At 44.2% G+C, this 20,948-nt stretch overlaps 2 protein-coding genes and 1 long non-coding RNA gene across 5 annotated transcripts; 2 read left to right on the top strand and 1 right to left on the bottom strand.

Moving 5' to 3' along the window:
• Positions 1 to 1,203: 1,203 nt before the first annotated feature.
• LOC117410067 (carnosine synthase 1-like) lies at positions 1,204 to 12,828 on the top strand. Of its 2 annotated transcripts, XM_059021636.1 has the most exons (11): positions 1,205 to 1,784; positions 3,401 to 3,482; positions 5,002 to 5,212; positions 5,575 to 5,664; positions 6,745 to 7,205; positions 7,531 to 7,738; positions 8,958 to 9,043; positions 9,388 to 9,619; positions 9,830 to 10,068; positions 10,473 to 11,905; positions 12,359 to 12,828. In XM_059021636.1, the coding sequence occupies exons 2-11, from the start codon at positions 3,468 to 3,470 to the stop codon at positions 12,423 to 12,425; spliced, it is 3,042 nt and encodes a 1,013-aa protein (XP_058877619.1). In that variant the 5' UTR covers positions 1,205 to 1,784; positions 3,401 to 3,467; the 3' UTR covers positions 12,426 to 12,828. The 2 variants fall into 2 exon arrangements, with proteins under 2 accessions (XP_058877618.1, XP_058877619.1); XM_059021635.1 differs by having other exon boundaries at positions 1,204 to 1,784; positions 10,473 to 12,828.
• On the bottom strand, positions 12,491 to 15,229 carry LOC131735564 (uncharacterized). Its single transcript, XR_009327564.1, has 3 exons — positions 14,639 to 15,229; positions 13,045 to 13,398; positions 12,491 to 12,576 (listed from the first exon to the last, which is right to left on the bottom strand). It is a non-coding gene; the product is annotated as an uncharacterized LOC131735564 (long non-coding RNA).
• Positions 13,287 to 20,794, top strand: LOC117970751 (serine protease FAM111B-like). Of its 2 annotated transcripts, none has more exons than XM_059021639.1 (4): positions 13,287 to 13,384; positions 14,750 to 14,840; positions 16,012 to 16,106; positions 17,890 to 20,794. In XM_059021639.1, the coding sequence occupies exons 3-4, from the start codon at positions 16,083 to 16,085 to the stop codon at positions 19,840 to 19,842; spliced, it is 1,977 nt and encodes a 658-aa protein (XP_058877622.1). In that variant the 5' UTR covers positions 13,287 to 13,384; positions 14,750 to 14,840; positions 16,012 to 16,082; the 3' UTR covers positions 19,843 to 20,794. The 2 variants fall into 2 exon arrangements, with proteins under 2 accessions (XP_058877622.1, XP_058877623.1); XM_059021640.1 differs by having other exon boundaries at positions 14,750 to 14,844.
• The last annotated feature ends 154 nt before the right edge of the window (positions 20,795 to 20,948 follow it).

Raw genomic sequence — 20,948 nt, 5'->3', positions numbered from 1 at the left:
TATTTCTTAGCAGACGCCCTTATCCAGGGCGACTTACAATTGTTACAAGACATCACATTATTTTTACATACAGTTACCCATTTATACAGTTGGGTTTTTACTGGAGCATTCTAGGTAAAGTACCTTGCTCAAGGGTACAGCAGCAGCATCCCCCACCTGGGATTGAACCCACGACCCTCCGGTCAAGAGTCCAGAGCCCTAACCACTACTCCACACTGCTGCTCGATATGGGACCATGTACGACATTACAATTTTCCATTTCCGGTCCGATGTTGGACCCTGTCCTACATCATCAAAAAGACGTCAAGCACTGGTCTCTAGTCTTTTTTTTTTTTCTCTGGAAAAAGCCGAGAAAACTGGCCGAGTGAGAGCGATAAGAGAGAAACTGAAACAAAGGGGGCGGATCTGAGCAATGCACATTGCCCTGCAACACAGAGATAACACAGACATAAACAAACAAGACAGCTGCTTCTGCATCCAGCGCTCAAAGAACATCACAGACATTTGCAGAGCTTTTTGAGATGCTATAGTAATAAAATAACGACTTGGATCGCATGATTGAGGAGTTTGGTGATAAAACGAGCGATCAGGAGATGATTTATCGGTATGCACGACTATGAAGAGGTATGTGAAAAATATAGCGAACGAGGGACGGTGCTGGAGATGCAGTACTGAGAGTCCTGTTGATATGCAGAGACTTTTAAACCTGTTTCACTGTGAAAAAAATACTTTTAAAACAGAGCGTCTAAAATAAACTGCTTGTGAAAGTAAATTGGACCTGATACACTGAATAAATGGACCGCAAAGGGTAAATACATGTAATGCAACTACAGGTTTCATTTTTTACACTCCCTTTTGATATTAATTAATTAATTAATTAATTAATTCATTAATTAATTATGAATGAGTCATTTGGCAGGTGCTTTTATCCAAAGCGATTTCCAGAGACTAGGGGGGTGAACTCTGCATCATCAACAACTGCTGCTGCTGCTGCAGAGTCGCTTCCAATAGGAGCTCGTTTGTTTGACGTCTCATCCTGAAGGACGGAGCACAAGGAGGTTCAGTGACTTGCTCAGGGTCACACACACACAGGGAGTCAGTGGCTGCTGCAGAGTCACTTCCAATAGGAGCTCGTTTGTTTGACGTCTCATCCTGAAGGACGGAGCACAAGGAGGTTCAGTGACTTGTTCAGGGTCACACACACACACAGGGAGGCAGTGGCTGCTGCAGAGTCACTTCCAATAGGAGCTCGTTTGTTTGACGTCTCATCCTGAAGGACGGAGCACAAGGAGGATCAGTGACTTGCTCAGGGTCACACACACACAAAGGGAGTCAGTGGCTGCTGCAGAGTCACTTCCAATAGGAGCTCGTTTGTTTGACGTCTCATCCTGAAGGACGGAGCACAAGGAGGTTCAGTGACTTGCTCAGGGTCACACACACACGGGGAGTCAGTGGCTGCTGCAGAGTCACTTCCAATAGGAGCTCGTTTGTTTGACGTCTCATCCTGAAGGACGGAGCACAAGGAGGTTCAGTGACTTGCTCAGGGTCACACACACACACAGGGAGTCAGTGGCTGAGCTGGTATTTTGAATCTCCTGGTAACAAGACCCCTTTAATCGTTTCTGGTACTGTAATTTTACGCCTGGAAAACAATGTGTGTCGTGACATCTATCCAACTGAAAAACATTCCTTTCTGTTAAACAAACTTCATACCCCCCGCCCACCAGGTACAATAAAAGCTTCCAGCTTCCTCAGACTCCACACTCGACTTCTCCTGAAGCAAGGTAAGTGTTTTTCTTCTCGCAGAATGCAAATAAAACCAAAAATCTAGAGTTAATTCAAGTCTGTTTTGATAAATCCATTAAAAACTAAATCTGTCAAGTCGTAAAACTGAGCAAAAGGTCTATGAAGTAAAACAACTGTGTTTAAATGAGTTATTATTATTAGTTTATTTAGCAGACGCCTTTATCCAAGGCGACTTACAGAGACTAGGGTGTGTGAACTATGCATCAGCTGCAGAGTCACTTGCAACTACGCCTCACCCGAAAGACGGAGCACAAGGTTAACATGAAAAGTTTATATTTGAGTTTATTTTAGTAACGCATTGAAGAATGCGTAGCGTGTTTTTATCTGTGTGTTGGCAGCTGGCTTCACAGAGTGTGAGAGAGTGAATGGAAGGAATAAATCTCCTTTTCTGTATCAAAAAACCTTGAGCCATTTCTCGCTATAATATTTTTCTTTTACAAATTACACAGCAGACGCAGTCAGTTTTTATTTGTGTTTTGTAAAGTTCAGATATTTCTCAATTCTTGATGTGATAAAAGAAAAAATCAAACAGTGCAGAACGTACAGATCTTTGCAACAAAACCATGAACCGTCAGTCTTTGATAGAGAGTGCAGACGTACAGATCTGCAGAGTTAATATAAATTATACAAGCTTGCCCCTCTTTCTTCCACCAGCCCAAGACAACACCTCGCCTGTGAGAACCGGTTCCTGTCAGGTTTAATTGCTCACCTGTGATCACAAGCCGCATTTAAATTAGCAGAGCAACTCATGTATGAACAATGCCCACAGCCCACGGTCACAACCACTCTCTAAATCCTATAATAAACAGGTTATACCTGAGACAAGCAGGCACCACCTGCTGGGTGTGAAACTACACAAAGACACAGAGAGATTTAATGATCTCCCTTTTTCTGAAAGAGAATTGTTACAATTAATCCAATCTTAGAGTATCTTTTAAACTAATTAAAAAATGAAACGGTCTATAGGCTTTTGAGTTTTTATTTTGATGTTTTTTTTTATTACACTCCTCGTTTGGGACTTTAAAGGGACCAGCCATGGACCTGGGACACCCCAAAAAACCCTAGGCAACCTGTTCCATTTGGTTTTAATAACCAGAGCTGCTATACTCAAACCATATTACTCCAGCACCTTTACTGCCCAGTCCCTGACCACATTCCGGCGCCTCCTTAAGACTCACCTCTTCAAACAGCACCTGTAGAACTCCTCTGTTTGTATCACCCTTCATGTAAATGTGCTTTATTTTGCTCTTATCTGCCCCCTAGTTTACTGCATTTAATCCTGTACTTCAGAATACTGTAATCTGCCAAGTGTTTAACCTGTAGTACTTTGTATTTAATCATATCCTGATGTAACTATCACTATTATCTGCTGTATTATTGAATTGTGGTTTGTCACACTTGTACTTTGCTTGAACAAAAGTGATTGTATTTCTTGCTCTTATTGTATTACTTGTATTGTAACACTTGAAATGTATTTGCTTACAATTGTAAGTTGCCCTGGATAAGGGTGTCTGCTAAGAAATAAATAAATAATTTGAAACTACTGCAGCTGTGCAATACCCATTCTCTTTGCTCTTTTTATTTTCAAAAAAAGCACAGAAGAGGAGAAATAGACTTCATACCCCTTCTCCGGAAAGTGTCCTGCAATTGCGACATTTGCTATGTCTGCTGTGAAGGTAAGAGATGATCAGATTGAAGATAGAAGCTTGGCGAGAGTCCAATTTGAGAGTTCTTTGAGCCAAGTTAAAACAAATTCACTCCCACCCCTCTAGAAAGATGGAATTATCATTTCTGGAGTTCTGCCAAAAAGAATTGCTGAAGGAAATAATTGTATCTGCTTCTTGTAACTTATTTTTTTTTCCCACATTCATAAAAGCAAAACTTTTGCTACGAAAGATTTTTCCTAGAATTATTTGTTTTTCAGGGCTTTCGTTTTTGATATACTGTATGAAATGAGTGTTTTCGGTTACTTTCCAAAATGCTTGAGTGTCAAAACTTGTACAGTAGTAACTCGACAGCACACTTAAGTTGTCCCTTCATTCCTTTGCTGTCTTCCACAGTGAAATCCCTCTGGTCTCGGCACATTCTTCTGGGGTTTTTGTCTGGAGGCATTTTTGTACATTTTGCCACAATTCTGTTTTAAATCCTCCGTATCTTAACTGGAATACAGCTTGAAATCCCGCTAACAAGCCTCCATCCTGATTGTAATCTCGTTTTAACCCTCTGCGGTCCATTTATTAATCGCGCGTCAGGCGCGTCAGGTCCAGTTTATTTTCACACGCGCATTTAATTTTAGACGCGCTGTTTAAAAGTATTTTTTCACAGTCAAACGGGTTTAAAAGGCCCTGCATATCAACAAAACACTCACTAGGCATCTCCAGCCCCACTTTCGTTCGCTATCGCTTTCACATATGCTAAGAAATAAATAATAATAATAATAATAATAATAGTCGTACATACCGATCGATCATCTCCTGATCACTCGTTTTATCACCAAACTCCTCAATAATGCGATCCAAGTCATTATTTTATTACTATAACATCTCAAAAAAGCTCTGCAAATGTCTGTGATAGCCTCTGTGCGCTGATACAGTAACAGCCAGCTTGTTTCCTTATGACCGCCCATTGGGGATGCCAGGGGCAGGTATGACTATTCATGAGATACGTGATTTTTTTTTTTTTTTCGGCTCGTCTCGGCTCTTGTCGCTCCCACTCGGCCATTGAATGGTTTTTTCGGCTTTTTCCAGAGAAAAAACGACTAGAAACCCGTTTTTTGCGATTTTTTGATGATGTCGGACAGGGTCCGACATTGGACCGGATAGGAATAATTGCAATGTCGGACCAGGACCGACATAGGACCACAAAGGGTTAATGCTTTTCCTAACTTCTCCTAAATATATGCATTACAAATCCATCGTTTTTTATATTAGACTGTATTAATAACACAATAATAACACATTGAATTTATGCGAACGAGGTAACAGTAACAGCGTCCTATGGTACCTAGGTACAACTTAGACGTCCATTCTACGACGTGTTCTCATAGCTATTTCTTTTGTAAGATTTCATACCAGTTTGTCTCTGTGATAAAAAATTTTGTGATTTTTTTTAAGGACCTCTGCTCAACATTGTTAGGGATAATGATTTTAGTTCAATCTCTCTTCTGAACCTGAACCTTGTTTTTTTGTTCGGCAGCGATCCCTGGAACCCCACCCCTCTGAATTTTCCCCTTTTGGGAAGGCCTCCCCGCACCCCCTCATCATCCCCCAGCCGGAACCCCAGGAGGGGCTGGGAGAGGCGGAGAGGGGCAGGGAGAGAGTGGGGCAGCTTTACAAACTTCTGCAGAAAACTCTGCGTGAGGCGGGACTTCCTGAGACACGAGATCGAACCAGAGAGCCAGCGAGAGGTGAGAGGGCAAAGAGAGGGGAGCAGAGTGTAATACAGGGGAAAATAGTGAATCAGGGAGGAGAGTGAGGGGAGTAAGGTTTGGGTAGAGAGAGGGAAAAGAGGAGGTAAGAGGGGAAAACAGTAGGGTAGAGGTTAGGGGATAGGAGAGAGATTGAACCACGGTGGGGGGGCAGAGAAAAAAGGGTGAGGGGAGAGACCGAAACAGAGAGCAAGGAGTAAGAAGAAAGTATGGGTGAGGGGAGAATGGAAGACAGGAAGGGGGGATAGATCAGGGGAGAGGAGGAGAGAGAGGATGGACAGATAGTAGAAGACATTCATTTGTTTGACCCCCATGTGTGTGTGTGTGCTTTTCTATTCCAGTCTCCTCCAATTCAGACATCACCATCTGTGTGCTGGGATCTCCCCTGCCATACCTCTCCCTGCTGCTAGAGGGAGGCAGAGAGGCTCCAGGTAAGAGAGAAGTCTCACACATATTATTATTATTATTATTATTATTATTATTATTATTATTATTATTATTATTATTATTAATATCATTATTATTAATTGGCCATTTAGCAGACTCTTTTATCCAAAGTGACTTCCAGGGACTAGGGGGTGAACTATGCATCATCATCAGCTGCTGCTGCAGAGTCACTTCCAATAGGAGCTCGTTTGTTTGACGTCTCATCCTGAAGGACGGAGCACAAGGAGGTTCAGTGACTTGCTCAGGGTCACACACACACAGGGAGTCAGTGGCTGAGCCGGGTGATTTGAACCTCCTTGTATCAAGAAACAGCTGCTTGGGTTTGATTGATTGATCGCGGCATTTCTTCAGACTCTGTGGAGAACAGCGATCCACACAAACCCCAAGCAGCTGTGTCTCCACTCGTTTCACTCTGAGCGGGTAACGAATCAAACAAAGGAGAGGGGTCATGTAAAGAGCTCAAGAGAAAGCACACTCTCCTCTTAATTAGAGGCAGCCACCGAACGCTTAGAAACACACCAAGTCATTACAGAGACATTCCAATCCAATTCCTGACCCCCTATAGCACCTACCAGTTCATTGATCCACCCCCCTTTAAAGTGGCACTAACTCCAAGGTTTTTATAATGTCTCTGATCTCTTATTATAGCAATGCTATTGCTGCATCATTTACCTGTTATTTAAATGTTCTATTTTAACTATATTATAATAACTAACTCTTATACTCTCTCCTCTCTCCCTTCTCCTCTATCTCTTCCCTCCCTCCCCTCAAACTCTATTTCCACTCCTTTCTCTTCTCTTTCCCCCTACCCTGTCTCTCTTTCCTCTTGCCTTTCCCCAATCTCTATTCCCATCTGCCCTGTGCCCCGTCTCCTTACTCCATTCCCCTCTTCTGCCTCTCCTTTCCCCTCTCTTTTCCCTTCTCTCCTCCCCCTCCTCCCTCTTCTCTCTCCCTTCTCTACCTCTATTCTTTATCCTATATCTCACTTTCCTCCTACTCCCTCCTCCATTCCTCTCTATTCTTCATTCTCTATCTCCTCTCCCCTCCTCCCCACTCCTCTCCAGGTGAGGTGTTCCTCTGCCTGTCTCCCTCCTGGCTGTCCCGCTCCTCCTCCCCTCTGCACCCGGGCCTCTCCTCCCTGTTCCTCCACCGGGGCATCTCCTTCGAGCTGGGGGGCCGCACCTCCCTCGAGGACTTCTGCACCCCCCGCCGTGTCACCTACCTGCTTCCTGTGGTCGGGAAAGAGGGGCAGGAAGTGACCCGGGAGGCAGACTGTCCCATGGGAAGCTCCCCGAGGCTGGCGGAGCTGCTGGGAGACACGCTCCTGACTCGGGTTCTGCTGGAAAGGAACCGGGTCCGCTGTCCCCCCACCCTGGGGCTGATGTACCGCCCCCCCCGCTCGTACCAGACCGAGGGCACCACCGTCACCGCGGTCAGTCTGACGGAGAGGGAGGGGCAGGGGGAGCTGGTGCAGAGAGAGGTGCTGAAGTTTCTGGAGTCGCTGGCTATGGAGCCTTACAGCAAGGTACAGCCTGGGACTGTTAAGAATCACATGTCAGATTTCGACCAATCGCTGTGAAGTATTAAATAAAATATTTAAATCATGTTCAGGTAGTGTGCATATATATATATATATATATATCCATATGGAATTATTTAGATATCTATAGTTTCCGGACATTTATCAAAGCTTACTGGTAGAGGCACTTGGTTATTCTTAAGATTTAATGGTAAATGTTCTAATCTTTTTTTCAAATACACAGTATAACAAATTGTATGAAATCTTGTCAGGGTAATGAATTTCCAAACCGTTTCCTCTGAGGGGTGTCATGTCTCCTCCCGTCCTGCAGGTGGTGCTAAAGCCCAGCGGGGGGCGCTGGAGCGGGTCCCAGCGGCCGGTGCGTTTCCTAGAGAAGCAGGACTGCGAGGCGGTCCGGAGGGAGGTGTGCTCGCTGCTGCCCCTGCTGGAGGAGGGAGAAACCGCGCTGCTGGAGGCCTTCTGTCCCACCATGACTCCAGTGTCTCCTGTCCTCACTCAGACCTGGGATGCGTACAGACGTAAGAGGAGGAGGAGGGAGAGGAGGGAGGGGGGGAGGGACCCCCCCCGCCCGCCCGCAGACGAAGGGGCCGTCGCAACCCCCCACCCCCTAAAAAAAACTGCCCTTCCCCCCTGCCCACTCCCCACCCAACACAACAGCATATTAGTATGAGTCATTCAGCAGACGCTTTTCTCCAAAGCGACTTACAGAGACTAGGAGGGTGAATTATGCATCATCAACAACTGCTGCTGCTGCTGCAGAGTCACTTCCAATAGGACCTCGGTTTCTACAGACAGACAGACAGACACACACACAGGCAGAAAGACAGACAGACATCCGCCCCCTCCTCCCCGTCCCCCTAATTGAACAGGCTGAGGTGGTCTCTGGATTTAAGAGAAATATGCAGCACCCTCTTTTTCAACCATGTCCCTGTCGCTTGGGAAATGCATTCAAATCCATTGCTTCAGAAACAACTGCAGGGCCGTCTTAGCAACGTGTTTACAGCAGTCTTGAAGGAACTCTTCAGTTAAGAGGTGAAACGGACGTTAATTTCGCAAAAACTAAAACAAAATATACATCTCAAGTTCTTTTAAGCGCTCTCGGTGTGTTTTCGTGCCTCGTTTTGTGTTTTGCATCTTCTTGTTTTTTTTCCTTTTCAAATACGAGGAGTAAATTAAATAATTGGAAGGAAACGTTTTCTTGAAAATAAAATCAATTTTTTGGGGAGCTTTTTTCTTCTCCTTTTGCTTGTAAAAAAAAAGTAAAAAAATGCAAAACAAAAAGAGAGAGAGATTTGAATCAGACCCCCCCCCAAATCACATACACCCCCCCCCCACCCCCACCCCCTGCCTCCCCGGGCCATAGACCCAGAGGTAAGAGATTCAATTATATAATTCCTTTTTAATTTCTCCAAATGATGGTAAAGATTACCTTGTTTGGTTCATTATACAATGTCTTAACAGAACCCCCTCTCTCTCTCTATCCCCCCTCTCGCTCTCCTCTCTGTAACCCCCACCCCCTCTCTCTCACTCCCCCCTCTCTTCCTATCCCACACTCTCTTTCATCTGTAACCCCCATCTCCCCCTCTCCAATAATTTCCATATTTCTCAACCCTTCTCCTCAATCTCTCCCTATCACCCATCCCCTCTCTCCTCTCTATCCCTCTCTTCCCTTCTCCTATCTATCTCACTCTTTCTCCCCTATTTCCCCCTCTTTCCCTGCCCCTCTCTCTCTATCAGGTGTGAATGTCCCTCGTCCTGACCTCTCTTTTCGGATGTGTGCCGTGGTGACCCGATCTCCCGAGGGACTGCCCCTGCTCAACCAGGTGAGAGGAGGAGAGGGGAGGGGAATCCGGTTTGGGAACTGGGGAAAGAAGGGAGGAGAAGCCAGGGGATGTGGATTGAGGCATATAAGGAGAAGCGAGAGAGGGAAGAGGAGAAGAGGGAGGGAAAGATCTGGGGAGGATGGAGCTAAGGAGAGGGCAAGGTGGCAGGAGGGAGAATGAAAAGGTCCCATATCTGTCTCTCTCCTAAATTCCCCTCTCTTCTCTCTCCCTTCTTCTCTCTCCTCTCCTCTCCCTTCTCCTCTCTTCTCTCTCCTCTCTCCCTTCTCTCCTCTCTCTCCTCTCCTCTCTCTCCTCTCTCTTCTCTCTTCTCTCTCCTCTCTCAGTTGGTGTGCAGTGTGGGTCGTTCAGACAGTCCTATTCGGCATGGCTCCTCCCCTCTTCAGTCTCTAGAGACCACTCTGCAGGATTGGGGCCTCTCTGACCCGGCCCAGTGCTCCAGCATACACAGCCAGGTGAAGAGCACTGCTGAAACCTGCCTCCGCGTCGCCATGGAGATGGAGGCGGGGCTCTCGCCGGAGCAACGGGGGGGCCGGGCGGCGCAGACGGACATGATAGGTAAGCCAATCAGGGAGCTAGGAAAGGGGGAGGAGGAGGGAGTAATCTAGTTGTATGTATTTCAGTAGTATTTCATTTTTTCAATTTTCTTTCATTAAGTACATGGAAAACTACAAAGCGCTTGTATGTGATTCAATGTGTTAACGTAACATTGTTCAGCAGGTTTGACTTTAACCCTCCCCTAACCCTCTCCCTCTCCCTCTCCCTCAGGAGTAGACATGCTCCTCTCATGCTCTGGTCAGGTGGTCACCCCCTTCTGCCTGGGTCTCAAGCCTTCTCGCTGCCTGGAGAGCTGCGGGCTCTTCCTGTCCGGGGGCGGGGCTCTGCTGCACACGCCCCTCAACCGCTCCCAGCGCTACATCATGGAGGGGCGGAACCTGCTGATCATCGGCGCAGGGGGAGTCAGCAAGACCTTCGTGTGGGAGTCAGCGAGAGACTTCGGACTGAAGGTGAGTCGGGGTTACGTTGGTTACAATGCTTCTCTCTCCATCTCTCTCTGTCCCCCTTTTCTTTATTTCTGCCACTTTCTCTTCCTTTCTCTCCCTCTTTCTCTCTCCTTCTCCCCCTTTCTCTCTTATTCTTATCCACCCTTCTCTCTATCCATCTTTCCTTCTCCAGCCTTCTCTCTCTCCCTCTTTCTTTCTCTCATTCTCATCCTCCACCCTGTACTCTCTCCCTCTTTTCTTTTCTCTCCCTCTTTCCTTCTCCAACATTCTCTCTCTTTCCTTCTTTCATTCTTATCCTCCACCTCTCTCACTCTTTCCTTCCTATTCTCCACCCTGCTCTCTCTCTCTCTCTCTCTCTCGCATGCTTTTCTCCTCCTGATTCATACCCCCCTCTCTCCTCCACACAGATCCACCTCGTGGAGTCCAACCCCACTCACTTCGCGGCCGGCCTGGTCAACACCTTCATCCACCTGGACCTGACCGACCACAGGCAGGACTCGGAGAACTGCTCCCGGATCTGCGAGGCCCTGTGCGAGCGCGGGATCCTCCCCGACGGATGCCTCACTTTCTGCGAACACTGTGTGGTGCTGGCGGCGCTCGTCTGCGAGCGACTGGGCCTCCGGAGCAGCCCCGCCCCGGCTGTGCGGACCGCCAAACAGAAGAGCCAAACCCACCTCCGCCTGCTGGAGGGGGCCCCTGAGGAACCCAGCCTGGCCGACTTCCTCCGACCCTCTTCCCTGCAACCCAAAACCACCGGCTCTCCTCCTTGCCCTCCCCTCTCATCCCTAGAACCCACTCCCGGCTGCTGCTACTCCTCTCCTCACCTCTCCTCCCTGATCCGAACCGTGGAGCCCTCAAACGGATCCACCACCATCGCTGATTCTCCTTCTGCTTCTCCTTCCAACAAAACCATTTCCGACATCGCCAACAACCGAGCGAATCTCACCAAGCTGTCCGGCAATCCTGTCCGGGATCCTTCGTCGGAAAAAGCCACACCCGTCGATAGAATTTCCGATCTCTTCCCGGATTCTCCTCTACCTTTACCTCTTCCTTCCCGCCCCGTTTGGACCCCCTCCCCTCACATCTACGCCGTGCCCTGCTACCACCTGGAGTCCCGCGCCGATGTGGAGAAGGCAGCCCGGCTCGTTTCTTTCCCGGCCGTCATGAAGCTGGAGTACGGGTCCGGGGCGGTGGGAGCGAAACGCGTCAACTCTGCGGAAGAATGCCAAGCCCACTTTGAGAAGATCTCCAGCGACCTCCGGGAAGAGACCGACTATCCAGGCATCGGGCTAGGCTGGGGCAACGCCATGACCCTGATGGAGTACCTCTCGGGCACGGAGCATGACGTTGACCTGGTCCTCTTCGACGGGCAGAAAGTGGCCGCCTTCATCTCCGACAACGGCCCCACTAGGGTCCCTGGCTTCACCGAGACGGCCGCCGCCATGCCCAGCTACCTCCGCCCGGACAAGCGGGCTCAGCTGGTCGAAGCTGCCCTCCGCTGCTGCCTGGGCTGCGGTCTGACAGACGGAGTCTTCAACGTGGAGATGAAGATGACCCCCACGGGACCCAGGCTCATCGAGATCAACGCCAGGATGGGCGGCTTCTACCTCCGCGACTGGATCCGGGCGGTCTACGGGGCCGACATCCTCTTCGCTGCTTTCGCGGTGGCTTGCGGGCTCCGCCCCAGGATCCCCGAAGCCTCCCCGCCGCTGTGCCACCTCATCGGGGTCATGTGTATCGTCTCCCAGCATCTCTGCGCCCTGAGGACCACCACCAGCTTGGAGATGCTGCGTCTCCTGCACTCCCGAGGGGTGATCCGTCTCAACCATTTCAGCGACAGGTTGGTCTCGAGCGAGTACGAGAATGTCTATTGCAACGTGGCCTGTCAGAACCAGGACAGAGACGCCGCGAGGCTCCAGCTGCTCAGCATCTGCCAGATCCTGGAGATCGATTCTCCTGAATATCCCGTGTCTTATTTCTTGTCTGATTTTAAATAGAAGCCGGGGAGAGGGTCTGGGGTTTTGTTTATCAGGTAGCCACAGCTTGACATATTAAATGCTGTTTTAATGGTAGCAGAAAACGGGGTTGGAGCATTTTATGAATTCAGGTTTATCATTGTGTAGTGTATATATATAATTTGTTGACAAATTTGGAACCAATGTATATATCTGAACCAATCTATATTTACAAACCGATCTTTCTCCCATCTTCCCTGCTTTCTATAGCTTTGTTAGTTCACCTGGAAAAGGAGTCTGATTAAAAAGCCTTGACTTTATACCTCCATCTCCTCCAGGACTCAGGAAAACTCTGGAAGGAGGTCCGGTTGCTCTCTACACGAGTCGGAACCGCTGAACCTTTGAATGGAGCCCCTTGTTCCCCCCCCCCCCCCAATTATAGGAGGCTGTGTGGTCCAGTGGTTAAAGAAACTGGCTTGTAACCAAGAGGTCCCCGGTTCAAATCCCACCTCAGCCACTGACTCATTGTGTGACCCTGAGCAAGTCACTTCACCTCCTTGTGCTCCGTCTCTCGGGTGAGACGTAGTTGTAAGTGACTCTGCAGCTGATGCATAGTTCCCACACCCTAGTCTCTGTAAGTCGCCTTGGATAAAGACGTCTGCTAAATAAACAAACACACACTCAGAGTTATTTCTTGCGCTGATCTGGAAAAAAAAAGGTTTGACAGCACAAGAAGCAGTTTTTGCCTTGTATTGCCGTGCCGAGGCGCATCCTTTTCAATTGAGACTTTTTTTTTTTTTTTTTTTTTTTAAAAGCATCAGACGTTTTCAAACTGCCTGATAACGTCTAGAATCGAGTTCCACGAACAAGGAGCATGGTGGCAGTGAAAAATTAAAAACTCCAGCTGATTTTTAAGACTTATTATTATTATTATTATTTAATTGCCAACACACAGATAAAAACAGGCTACGCATTCTTCAATGCATTACTAAAATAAACTAAAATATAAACTTTTCATGTTAACCTTGTGCTCCGTCTTTCGGGTGAGACGTAGTTGTAAGTGACTCTGCAGCTGATGCATAGTTCACACACTCTCTGTAAGTCGCCTTGGATAAAGGCGTCTGCTAAATAAACAAATACAATTTTTAAAAAAAAAAAAGTTAGGTCAGATCACACATGTTGTTTTGCGATCCTTCCATTTCTTCGATTCCCATCTTCTTTTCCATACGACTTTCATCTTCAATTTTTCACCATGGTGGAAAGGCTCATCCTCTACTCCAGACTCCCCTGTGCTCTGGCTTACTTCAGCTGGGACTGTCAGTAAAGCAGCCTTTAGGGTTTCTTGTTCATCTTGTGGAAGAGAGGTGGGTTTACATTTCTGCAAAAATAAATGTAAAATATTGTAATTGAACAGAATGAGAGCTCTTTTATTGTCTGGTGTTTGAGTAGCGTTTCCTAACAGTCTTGAAAGAAAAGCTTGCACCAGATTGACATTCAGTATAAATGCACTTTACAATGGGTCAACTTTTGCACTGCTGGATTGTGTATGGATACTGAAACGATGCAAAGCTATTCTAGGGAAAAATTGATGAAAACTGAAAAACAATATTAGTGAAAGTCAAACATATGTTTATTGGTGTAATACAAGAATAGACCTATTGGAAGAAAACAGACACATATGCTCTGGGTCACAGCGGATGGAATCTGTGCCCCAGACAATGGCTGCTTTTTAATAACATCAAACACTCACCTATAATTACATCATTTGAGACCCTCCCCCACCTAAACCTGTGTACGTGGCCAGACCCCAAGCCTCACAAACATTCATGCATCGCTTATCTCTAGATTCTCCCATCCTCCCATGCAACCAAAACAGAGCAGAACAGAGACCCTTTCAACAAATGGCCATAAATGGTCATATTTGCTGGCCCTGAATTCCATCATACCCCACCTAAACTCTGTGCTCAATATCTCTCCATTGAAAGTACCATACATCCCAAATATTCCTTTCATCTTACTATCAAATTTTCTTGCACTATGTAAGGCTGCTTTTTTATCAACAGTCCTCGATTCTCAAGGACAGAACCTGCAGGTTATTCAAGAATATAAATTATATATATTTACATACAGCATGCACTTAAAAAGAACTTCATAATAAAATGCATATTGCATCCATTGGGGCTTTTGTTTTGCCCTCTAATATTTCTCCAGTAGTTCTAAGCAGTGTGGAGTAGTGGTTAGGGCTCTGGACTCTTGCCCGGAGGGTTGTGGGTTCAATCCCTGGTGGGGGACACTGCTGCTGTACCCTTGAGCAAGGTACTTTACCTAGATTGCTCCAGTAAAAACCCAACTGTATAAATGGGGAACTGTATGTAAAAATAATGTGATATCTGTATAATGTGAAATAATGTATAATGTGATATCTTGTAACAATTGTAAGTCGCCCTGGATAAGGGCGTCTGCTAAGAAATAAATAATAATAAACTGTTCATGAGTAGCCAATATGAAGTGTTGTAGTAGCGAATCCATCCCATTTACAGAGGTTTTAAAAAACATGCTCACAAAAGCGCTCTGTTTTGGGGATTTGATGAAATTTCCAATAATTTCTGGTAGCTCACCGTCATTTTCCAGGACTCGCCCCTCCCTCCGCGATCGTCAGGAGGACAGCAATGTTAAGTTTAGTTTCTCAATAATTGCGTAAAGCCAGTAAAGCAATGTCTTTATTGTAGTGGTGTCTACCCAGGTGAAAAACCCGCCCTCTAGATACAATAGAAGCTTCCAACTTCCTGAAACTCCACACTCCACTTCTCCTGAAGCAAGGTAGGTACGTGTTCTTTTTTGTCATTAAACTGAGAAAAATCTATGAAATAAAAACGGTCTTGATGGGTCGCGAGTTTAATGAAAAGTATGTGTCTTTTGACACACACATTCGACAACGACAGTAATGTAATAATCATGAAATTGTTTATTTTCTATTGTTGACTGCCGCGAAGAGATTTATTCAATAAACACGATCAAAGTTACGTAATTTGCTTTTTTCTGTATTGTATCTATCTTAAGATAGATAGATATGTTATACGCACACAGTATTTGTTTGTGTATAAAATCTGTGCAGAGCTATAGGATTCTCAAACACGCTGTAAGTTTTCTGCAATCTCTTACGGTTCCGAGCAGCTGATATGTCAGAACTTTGTCAAGTCGGGTTTTAAAGGATCCGAGAGGCGTGAGAAGGTTCAGGATTAGTTTAATTAATGTATTTATTTATTTATTTATTTATTTGTTTGTTTGTTTTAATTAACCTACCGCGCACGTCTTAACCTATATGTAGGCTTATATTAATTTTAATCTAAAATTACTGCTGCCTCCTGTCGTGTCAAAACGAAACTGCGCATGCGCCAATCAGTCTGGGGCTGCAGAGTATTACACAAGTTCTAGTATTGTGAAATATCATGTCCCCCCCCCGGATTGAATCTCTGTATCGTCCCGCCCCTCGTGTCTCTTAGTTCAGGTCCTTCGGAACGCCTCCAGGCTTTCTGTCGCGTCACGTGCACAAGCGCAAATGCGAGACAGCCGTGACGTTTTTATTCTCCGGTAAAATATCAAATAAATACTTATTACACAACAAGCTTCATTATTTATGTCAACAAAATACAGATCGTTATTAACGTTTCAAAGCACAGTGGTTTGAATCAAAATAGCATGACGTAATCTGTTGTAGTTCAATCATATTATTATTATTATTATTATTATTATTATTATTATTATTATTAATAATAATAATAATAATAATAATAATAATAATAATAATAATAATAATAATAACAACGTGGCCACTATAAACCAGTGCTTGGAATTACTAAAACTATGTATTTGGTTTTAATAACCAGGGCTGCTATACTAGAACCATATTATCCCAGCAGCTTTATTGTATTTGAAACTACTGCAGCTATGCAATACCCATTCTCTTTGCTCTTCTTATTTTCAAAAAAAGCACAGAAGAGGAGAAACAGACTTCACACCCCTTCTCCGGAAAGTGTCCGTCCTGCAATTGCAACATTCACTATGCTTTCCAAGACTGCTGTGAAGGTAAGGGATGGTTTTTAACAGTTGCTACTATAACTGTTTAAGTAACACACCTATCATTTCTTTTCATTGTTAACATCCTGACAACTTTTTACACTTGGAACTTTACTGAGGTCCCCCTATTTTCTCCTGTGTTTTACTATTGTTAGATTTGTGGCTAGAACTCTTTAACTATAATGGTGTAGGGACGAAAATTGGAATTCATCAATTCAGTCCACGCGTTGAGTTGAATCAAAGTTTTAATGAAGAATTACAGCAAGACACATACAGAGTACTCCTGAGAACAGCTAAACACCTTATCAGTATCGTAGAAGTTCTGGCTTCTAAGTTATTTGGTTAAACATTTTATAGTACACACAGTTTACACATATCTCCAATAAGCATTAAGCACGCACCAAACAATTTATATATGTCCAATCACGAACAAGCAGGCATGTATCTCTTTTCACCAATCCCTATTCACAAGCCCACTCCACCCCTCTGTATTATGTTGTTCAAAATTGTTCCTTTATATAAGCGTTATCTCTAATCATGTACCGTACTGAGAACAGACAGTTCTGTTGTGTTAGAACAGACAGTTTTACTCATGACTGTGGGTATTTCAATAATTTGGTCCCTACAATGGTTACAGGTACATGTCATACATGAAATGAATGTGCACATGAAAAACATGAAACACCCTGTTCAATACAGATAACAAAAACCACGGAAAATGAGAGACGCTTTTTAGAAAAAAAAAACATTATTTATTGTTTGTAAATTTTATAATGGTCAGCTCAAATCTGACAGTGCACAATGAAACTTCAACATGTAGCGAACATGGAAAAAATTAATTGGATATAAAATAAAGGAATTACGGCCTTATATACAAAAGGGACCAAAAGCAACCAAGAAAACGGACTCATTGAAAATGTGCAGAAGAAAAAATAAATAATAATAAAAAAAAATTCAAATTATTCGTCCCAGCCACCCTGATCATGTGACACAAGATGGGGCTGTTCACTGTGGCTTCAGTGGTCAGAAAGGTGGATACCTGGGCTACATGTCTCGTGCATCTGATCCACAAACACGAAAAACAAATATATATATTTATCGGAAAATAGGTCCTTGTGCCTTTTGATGTCGTCATTAATTTTATTTTGTAAAGATTTTGTGTGAAAATGTTTACTGCATCGAGGTACGTCTGTCTTCAACACAACAGAAACATCCCGAAACACTCGCATTCAAGACTCTCCTCATATGGTCATCTACAGGAAATACACAAGCAGGGCTGTCTCTCACAGTGCCCGAGTAAAAAGATTTAAAGGGCCAGGTCACCGGCGGGATATTTAACATTGGGCGGACCCCGTACAAGTCTGTTTCAAAGCTTGTTTCAAAATGTCCGTACCACTGTTCCGTACCACATCCTGGATCGTTATCGCTGTGTTACCTGTTTGACAATGCGTGCGATAATCCTGACACTATCAGTGCACTGGAGCGGACATTTTGAAACCAACTTTAAAGTTATAAGTGTAAAAAGTTGTCAGGATGTTAACAATGAAAAGAGAAATGACGGGTATGTTATATAAACAGTGGTAGCAATACATGGGGATGGGTAACGCTCTATTTTTTCGGAACCTCGCTGCTTACTCTTTAAGGAGAGTTTCATTGGATGTGTGCTTACAATAACTACCTTTTGTGGTAACTACTAGTTTTCAGTGAATTGTACAACCTTCTTGCCATCTTTAACATATGTACGAGGTGTAATATTTCTGATTAAAAAAAAAACCTGTGTCTGATTTTGCAGAAGGAGCCGGACTATCCGGAATATGGTGAAGATAAAAAACAGAAAGGAGAAAAGAACCCTGAAGTAAATACATTCAAATACTCTTTTCTGAAGTCGCACCCCATTTCGGTTTCCTTTAGCCCACACGAAACGCTGTGGCAGGCATTGCAAAGTGAAAGCGACTTCAGCACAAAGTATGGAAAAATTCCCCAAACTAAAGACATTCTAATCACAGGGAGGGATTATTTGAAGGGGATCGTGCCTGTGCATTTGCCTTGCCAATTTATAGAACCAGGAGAACATTTTGACATCACAGAAGTAAAGTTGCCAGAGCGTGATCAACCGGTATCAAAGCCTGAGCTGGATGAAAATCATGAGCTGGATGAAAATCAAGAGAAAGTTGTCTTTTATGTTAAACCCAAGGGTAAAACCGAAGCTGATCAGAATGCCCATAGACTAAAAAATCCAAATATTTATGGTGGAATCTCAAATCTCCTCCTGTATGCGTTCAAGGGGGAGACATTTACAGAGGCGCTTGACAGAGATGGGCGATTTCTTCCTCTGGTATTTACCAAGGTCTGTTACTTAAGAGACCAGGACAATACACGGTATAATATAGACTCATTGGTCAACAGCCACGATGACAAGGAGTTGACACTAATCGTGACCAATAAAAACAAGGAAAAGAAAGAAGTGGTACAAGTTGGTGAACAGGCCACCGAAGAGTTAATATCAGGAACTGTAAGTTCACATTTCAATGTAGAGGACCCAAGATCTGGATCAAGACCCGGTTTTGAAGACCAGGCATCTACGTCTACAGATCCAGTAGTCAGGTCCAGAACTTCTCTGGAGCCGAACAAAACCAGAGAGCAGAAGTTGTATGATTGTTTTCAAGAACGATGGAATGGCTATTTCAAACGGCACAAGACCCCAACTGGCTCCAAATTCTGGAAGCAGCAGGCAGAGCAGTTTGGTACCAAAGCCAAGGACTTTCATGTTGTCAACACCATCAAAATGCTGAGCAATCTCAGTGACTACGCCTGCATGGTTTGTATTGACAATAAGCCTCTTGGAAGTGGTTTTTGGTTCTTCGGCAAGTACATCCTGACCTGTGAACATGTTGCCAAGAAGATGTACCAAGCGCAGTCACCTGAAACGTTTTGCGTCATCTTTGACTATTTCACTGTACTTGGCAAACGGACACAGATCAAGTTAAAACCATATATAGTCGCCTGTGATCCAAGTCTGGATTATGCCTTGCTTGAAATGGATAACTATGAGGTGCAGCTTCCCCCATTGCTAGATAAAGTCATAGTCCCTCCTTCAGATGGGTTGGTGTACATTATTGGACACCCAGACAATCGAGAGAAAAGGATAGACCCGTGCTCCATTATAGATATGAAGGATCGAGAGAAGGCTTTTTGGGAATTGGAAGTGACTTTTTTATTTACGACGCAAGAATTGAATAAATTATCCAATAATGAATTGCTTATGTACAACAGCTGCTTCTATTATGGTTCCTCGGGCTCCCCCGTGTTTGACTCGGATGGTCGGCTTGTGTCTATGCATCAAGGAGGCTTCCCTTACAAAAACAATAAAGACCAAATAGAAAGCTTTCTGGAATATAGCCGACCTGTGTTTTATTTCATCAGAGACATGGCTTCAGTCCAGCTAGATCGAGCAAATGAAGCAGAGGCATTGAACAAGGCAATGACCTTGATGATGTTCTTGTTATTGAAGAGGGCTGATGAAAATAAAGAATTTATCCCCATGTTGTGTGAATTGATTAAAGATGGTAACAGGATCTTGGACATTCTTCTGGAGTTTCATAAGTGCAAGGATCCAATAACTCAGCAAATTATCGATGCAATTACTGGGAATGATTTAAACAAATTAAGATTGTTTGAGGAAAGGCGAATTTCTGAAACAGTTAGTCTCCATGTACAGGAACATCTCCAAAGAGAACACAGCTGAGGGAACACCCTTGTGGTTTAACAGATTTTTCCCATTGTAAATGCTCCGGCTAAAGGAACAGGAACTCACACTCGACTCCCCAGTAATGTTGTTGAAGCTGACACCCTGGGATCCTTCAAGAAGCTGCTTGATGAGATTCTGGGATCAATAAGCTACTAACAACCAAACGAGCAAGATGGGCTGAATGGGGCCTCCTCTCGTTTGGAAACTTTCTTCTGTTATTATGTTTTGCACCCCATTGGAGGAAACACTTTGAAAATAAAGCCTCAATTTTTTTTCAGGGAATGCAAAAAAGAGAGATTTGAATCGGATCCCTCTATAATAATTTCTCTATTTCTTTCCCCTCCCCTTCTCCTCTCTATAACTCTTCCCCTTTTCACCTCTCTCCCCTTCTATCTATCTCTCTTTCTCCTCTGTCTCCCATCCCCCTCTCTCCCTCTCCATCTCCTCTCTCTTTCTGGTTTATTCAATCTCTTCAAAACTGTCTGGTCATCATGAGAGTAATCTAGAGCTGCTGCATTTTCATGTTATGTAGGTGTGCTTTGCTATTTTAGTTAGTTAGTTAGTTAGTTAGTTAGTTAGTTTAGCCAGTTAGTTTATTAACGTTAGTTTATCATCAACATTATTATTATAGTTTATTAACATACACTTTTCCTTATTCTGTTCATTTCATATGTTGATTATAATTAAGAAAGAATTGGTGGCTGGTTTACTTTACATTTCTATTTTAATGGCTAATTAAAAGTTTTGAATCATTAATCGACTTATCTACGGTTATTTTATTGTGTGGTTTTTGAAGTAATTGAAGTAGTATTTTTAATATTTTGTGAGTTTTTTTCACTTGATTCATTTTTATTATAAAACTTGTCGTTTTTATATTTCCTGAAGTTATCTATCACTTTTACATTGTATCCACTATTCCAAATAAAGTAGCACTTGCTTCAGACCATTGTATTGTTGCCAGAGTCTTGTTCCTTGTTCAAGAAACGTATAAGTGGTAAAGGTAATATACTAGAGCTTATTTAAGTACTACATGTGTAATTATTAAAGTGTCCACTAACACTATCCACTTGACATAACAGATTCTTTATCGGGTTAAAATGAAC

The sequence above is a fragment of the Acipenser ruthenus genome, unplaced genomic scaffold (assembly GCF_902713425.1).
Source record: "Acipenser ruthenus unplaced genomic scaffold, fAciRut3.2 maternal haplotype, whole genome shotgun sequence".
Lineage (NCBI taxonomy): Eukaryota > Metazoa > Chordata > Actinopteri > Acipenseriformes > Acipenseridae > Acipenser > Acipenser ruthenus.
This window is presented reverse-complemented; position numbering and strand designations above follow the sequence as displayed.

What these genes read in the sequence shown, in the direction of transcription:
- LOC117410067 (XM_059021635.1), top strand. An exon ending in GACCTGGGATGCGTACAGAC is followed by an intron (nt 7,739 to 8,957) that starts GTAAGAGGAGGA and finishes TCTCTCTATCAG; the next exon opens with GTGTGAATGTCCCTCGTCCT. An exon ending in GACTGCCCCTGCTCAACCAG is followed by an intron (nt 9,044 to 9,387) that starts GTGAGAGGAGGA and finishes CTCCTCTCTCAG; the next exon opens with TTGGTGTGCAGTGTGGGTCG.
- LOC117970751 (XM_059021639.1), top strand. Translation starts at nt 16,083, where the DNA reads ATGCTTTCCAAGACTGCTGTGAAG. An exon ending in TTTCCAAGACTGCTGTGAAG is followed by an intron (nt 16,107 to 17,889) that starts GTAAGGGATGGT and finishes CTGATTTTGCAG; the next exon opens with AAGGAGCCGGACTATCCGGA.